Source organism: Bufo bufo, chromosome 3 (genome assembly GCF_905171765.1).
Source record: "Bufo bufo chromosome 3, aBufBuf1.1, whole genome shotgun sequence".
Taxonomy (NCBI): Eukaryota; Metazoa; Chordata; class Amphibia; order Anura; family Bufonidae; genus Bufo; species Bufo bufo.
The window spans coordinates 692,611,206-692,616,636 of NC_053391.1; the positions used below are offsets into that span (position 1 = coordinate 692,611,206).

The 5,431-nt window shown below is 40.3% G+C and overlaps 1 protein-coding gene across 1 annotated transcript; it reads left to right on the top strand.

Moving 5' to 3' along the window:
* The first annotated feature begins 1,726 nt into the window (after positions 1 to 1,726).
* On the top strand, positions 1,727 to 2,674 carry LOC120994093 (olfactory receptor 1A1-like). The gene has a single exon (XM_040422551.1). It carries the CDS (start codon positions 1,727 to 1,729, stop codon positions 2,672 to 2,674), a length of 948 nt encoding a protein of 315 aa, XP_040278485.1.
* The last annotated feature ends 2,757 nt before the right edge of the window (positions 2,675 to 5,431 follow it).

The window sequence follows — 5,431 nt, forward strand, 5'->3', positions numbered from 1 at the left end:
AGATAGAAAGTTGATGTGAACTTTTTATTGGTGTCTCACTTTCTTGTTTGTTAGTGTTATAGTGGCTGTGAAGAGAAGACTTTCCCCTGTATAAGGCAAGCCCAACCTTGGGCTCTCCCACTCTATCAGCCCATACAACCTGCACGAGTCATCCTCCTTGATCCATACACCTTTGAGATCACAGGTGAGAAGAAGAGTTGATTATTTGCTTATACACATTAGTGTCCCATCATACGTTGCTTTAGATTGTCCATATGCTTCCGATAGTTGTCGGCTGACAGCTTTTCTTTATGACTTTGCTATTAATATGCTCATTTGGGTTGGAATCTGTTTTGAATTGGGAAGGTAAGTATATCTCCACCTATTTCCAACTGTTGGAGAGAGTCGGGATTCTTAAAGGGGTTGGCCACTGATCTATTATTTTATCTCTCTGCTGTATGTTGCATACTGCTTACATTGTATACATTACCTTATGTCTAGTCACTTGGCTTGTAGATAGTTTTTTGTGTGCATTGTCAGATATCAACAGTGGCTGTGCTTCTCGTATCTCGTTCTTATAATGTAATTCCCTGCATTGGCTGCTAGTTTCTCCAAAGCATCCATTCACCCTTGCATGCCCCCATCCTTCATGCTATTGCGCATACTCCTGGGGTACAGTACATCCTGCTCATACTCAGTCTCATCCACCTCTCCTTCCTCCTCTTGTCTCATCATTTGGACTGCGCAGACGCCATTGGGAGCATCCTGCGCATACTCCATTACTTTTTTAATAAGCTTTAGGGCCCTCTATTTCTCTGCAACAACACAGTTGCTGTGGATTTCCGAATTTGCATGTGCCAATCATTTCTTCGGGAGTGTGGGCAGAAAAATAGAGGCCACCAAAGCTGAATACAAAGTAGGTGGAGCAGAAGTACACTGGGTATGCACAGGATGCTCCTACTGGTGTCTGTGCAGTACAAATGATGTGGCAAGAGGAGACAGGAGAAAAGAGAGGTGGATGAGATTGAGTATGCACAATAACATGAAGGATGGGAGCAAGAACAGGTGAATGGACGGGTGGGAGAAACTAGCAGCCAATGTATTACGTCATAAGAACAGGTTGTGAAACAAGCTACAAAACAGGAGTCTAGATCAAAGTTAATTTATGCAGTATGTAACATACAACAGAGGAAGAAAAAAAAAAAGTTTTTTCTGAGAATTAGATGGCAATTTTAGACCATATAACATTTTCTATTTCCTGAGAAAAGCAGTAGAAGAAGCAGCAAAGCAATGGTCTCCTCAACTGAGGAGGTCCATGTCTACTGTTGTAGGGACCTACACGAGGAAGAAATCTGGATGACAGAAAATGGAAACATACGTAGTGGGAGGCACCAAATATGTAATACAAAGAACCAAGTGGTCAAACAAAGGGAGGAATAGACCAAAACAAAGACCAGGAATCACCACAGAATTTTCCAGTGTCTGAACTCGTTGACGTCATGGTGGAGAAAGGCTCCATTTAAGTTTAGTTATGGGCTCCATGGTTGCTTATTATAACTAGGAAAGACTAAGAAAATGAAATAGTATTTCCTGGACAACCAATTCAGCCATCTGCTATTCAAGAAAAGTCCTTGAAAATCCAAAATATCGTTTTTCGTTAGCAATGTTCTGTGTTCTGCTTGTATACTTTGAAATTTTTTTTTTTTTGTTTTCGCAGCGCTGTTTCTTAAAGCTTTCTGAAGAGATGATGGTCAATCAAAGCAACGTCTTAGAGTTTGTCCTTCTCGGCTTTCCTGGCATCGCTGAAAAATTTCATATAGCTATTTCTATGAGCTTCTTTCTGATCTACAATGTCTCGTTGTTCTCCAATGTTATAGTGATAGGTCTGATAATTTTTCTAGAACACCTGCATCAACCCATGTACATCATCATCGGAAACCTGGCTCTCTCTGACCTCATATTTGACACACTGACCTTACCAAAAATCATTGCCAAGTATTGGTTTGGTGATGGTTCCTTGTCCTTCATTGTTTGCTTTTTTCAGATGTTTTTTGTCCATGCTTTGGGCTCTCTAGACTCATTTATTATCATGCTGATGGCCATCGACCGTTTTGTCGCCATTTGTAGACCTCTACATTACTTTTCCATCATCACTAACAGAATAGTTTTAATGTTCTGCTTCATAGTTTGGTTGATCGCCTCAGTGGCTGGCATTACGTTTACAATGATGGGGGCCAGCCTTCCATACTGTGGACCAAATAAAATTAAGAACTGCTTTTGTTCCCTCACACCCGTAGCCATCTTATCCTGTGTTGACTCCTTCACCACCAGACGTAAAGTCTTTTATATCGCTCTAGTCGTCCATCTTGTTCCATTATCTTTCATTATATTCTCCTATGTGTTCATTATATGGAAGATTCACCTAATGGCCGGTAGAGAAAAGTGGCAAAAAGTTTTTTATACCTGCACCACTCATGGGCTTGTTATTTTTTTGTACTTTGTGCCCAGGTTGGCAGTTTATATCTACTACCAATTTCAGCTCTTTTCCAACGCCGATGTCAACGTCTTGCTTATCTGCATTTACACATTTGTGCCACATTTTACAAGTCCCATCATCTTCTGCCTGGGAACGGAAGAAATAAAAAATACGTCCAAAAAGGTCTTTCAAAAACTTGCCTTTCGTTTAATGCAATAATAATATTGTTGAAATTGCAAATAAATATTAAGATGCTAGAAAATTGCACATTAAACATATATGGGTTGATGACAAAAAAAAAATCTATATGTTCTAAACTGTTTAGCGAAACATGTTGTCTTGGTTACTTTGATTTAGACAATTATTTTCCATTTTCTCTAAATATTTAAATATTGTATCTATTTGTTCCTGATGTAAAATACAACTTATTATGTTGTAATAAAATATTATTTTTATAGTTTTTGCTGGTAATTGTTCTAAAAAAGCCAATTTGCCCAGGACAACATTTCAGGGCATAGATTGGGAGCAGATATCACATAATAATACAGAGGATAAATGGGAGAGCTTTGAATCTTCATTGGATAATTCCTGCAGCTAACAAGTATAAACGGCTAAAATTAAACCTCACATGGCTTCAACTACTGTAAAAAATGGCAATAAATGACAAAAAGGGCTTTTAAAAGAATACAAATCTGAAGGGTTAGCTGTAAGCCTTTGAAGGCTTAATAAAATTCTGTAAAAAAAAAAGAGAAAATCTGCAAAAATACAAAATGAATGCCAAGTGACCAGAGAGCGAAAAATAAATCCCCAAAAATTATATGTGATAAAAAAACAGAGCAGAGCAGGTAAGTCCCCTAACTAATGGTAATGTAAAGGGTGGATGGTTTCTGAAGATCAGGAAAAGGCAGAGTTGCTAAATGTTTTTAAGCTCTGTATAAACAAAATACGAGAAATGAGGAGCCAGTGCTGAGGAGCTGATATTGGTGATGCCAGTGCTGAGGAGCTGATATCGGTGATACCATTGCTAAGGAGCTGATATTTGTGGTGCCGGGGCTGTTAGTACAACCATTAATATACTCAATTGGCAAACTGTAGATATGGTCCAAGTTAAATAAGGTTAATGTGAAAAAGGCTCTGTGTCCAGATGGATTACACCCAAGAGTTCTTAAAGAGCTTAGTTCCCCTGTTCATAATTTATGGAGATTCTCTAGGACTGGTACAGTGCCAAGTGACTGGTGAAAGGCGAATGTTGTGCCCATATTCAAAAAGTGCTATAAGAACATATAAGTATGATCCATTAAAACTATCAGGGTACCGCTGTCACTCTCTTTTCTTATGGTCACATCTATCATCTGATAGGATATTGGATCAAGGTGTTGGCTTAAAATGCACATGAAATTCTGGTGGGGGGTTAATCCACCAATAGTTTGGGGTGAATCTATAGGTATCCAGATTACCCAATATGTCCCAGTGCTAGTGGTCTCAGTGTGGTCTGGCTGCAGGCTACTTATTGGATTCTTCCGAAGTAGCAGAGGAGCACTTGATTTTGCAAATGCTCGCTTTAATCAGCAGTCATACATAGGTTTGGAGATTGACCTCTTCCACTCCTAAAATTTCCCCCTTACTCCTTTTTTAAAGGGAAAGGAGAGAGGGGGAGAAGGTATGTTCAGATCATACATAGACACTCCTATCAGGCCTAGGTGTGGAGAGAAACCTCCTCCACTGCTAGGATCTCCCTTTGCTCTTTTCTTACACCCCTAAGCGGGGGAACAAGAAGGGGGAGAATACACACTAAAGTTGCCCACACACACCTCTGTAAAGAAGTAGATTCTGTAGGTCTGTAAGTTAACAAGAACTATCCTTTGCCAGAGATAGAATAGCGAAAATAGCATAAATAGTAAAAATTACTTTTATCTCAATAAGTGTGACAGCTTGCAAGAGCTATTTTTGGGTTATTAACCCTTTCATTCAGTTTTTGTCAAAATACCCATGGGCTTTACCCTCTAGGGACCCTTTGTTTGTTAGTTCATATTCATAAAGGGCTCTAGGTCCTCCACAGGTAAGCATAGACCAGTAAGCTTAACTTCTGTTTTGGGAAATATGTTTGAAGGACTCTTAAGGGACTATATACAGGAGTATGTGACTGTTAATAATATCATAAGTGATAACCAACATGGGTTTACCAAGGGAAGAGGTTTTCAGACTAAACTGACTTGTTTTTATGAGGAAGTGAGTAGAAGCCTGGACAGAGGGGTGTCTGTGGATGTAGTAAGGTGAGTAAAAGCCTGGACAGAGAGGCGGCTGTGGATGTAGTGAGGTAAGTAACAACCTGGACAGAAGGGGCAGCTGTGCATATAGTGAGGTACAGTGGCAGAACTAGTACTGAATGGGCCCCACAGCAATTTTTTGAACGGGCTGACCCCCACCTCCCCAGAAACCCCCTCCTCCCGTGCAACCTTCACTACTGTGGCTAGTCAAGATCATTCTCTCAGACCAGGCCAGGCACCAGTCCATAGAAAGGATGCCCTGGAGCTGGAAAAAGTACAGATGAGAGCGACTAAACTGATAAGGGGCCTGGAGGGTCTTAGGCTACTTTCACATTAGCATTTTCAAATCCACTATTGAGATCCGTCATAGGGCCTCAATAGCGGAAGAAAACACTTCAGTTTTGTCACCTTTTCATTGTCAATGGCGACAAAACTGAATTGAATGAAATGGAATGCACCAAAATGCATTACATTCCGTTTGGTTGCATCCCCATCACGGACAGAAAAACGCTGCAAGCAGCGTTTTTCTGTCTGCATTGTGTCGTGGAGCAAGACGGATCCGTCCTGACACACAATTTAAGTCAATGGGGAGAGATCCGTTTTCTCTGACACAATCTGGCACAATAGAAAACGGATCCGTCCTCCATTGACTTTCAATGGTGTTCAAGACGGATCCATCATGGCAATAGAAGACATAATACAACCGGAT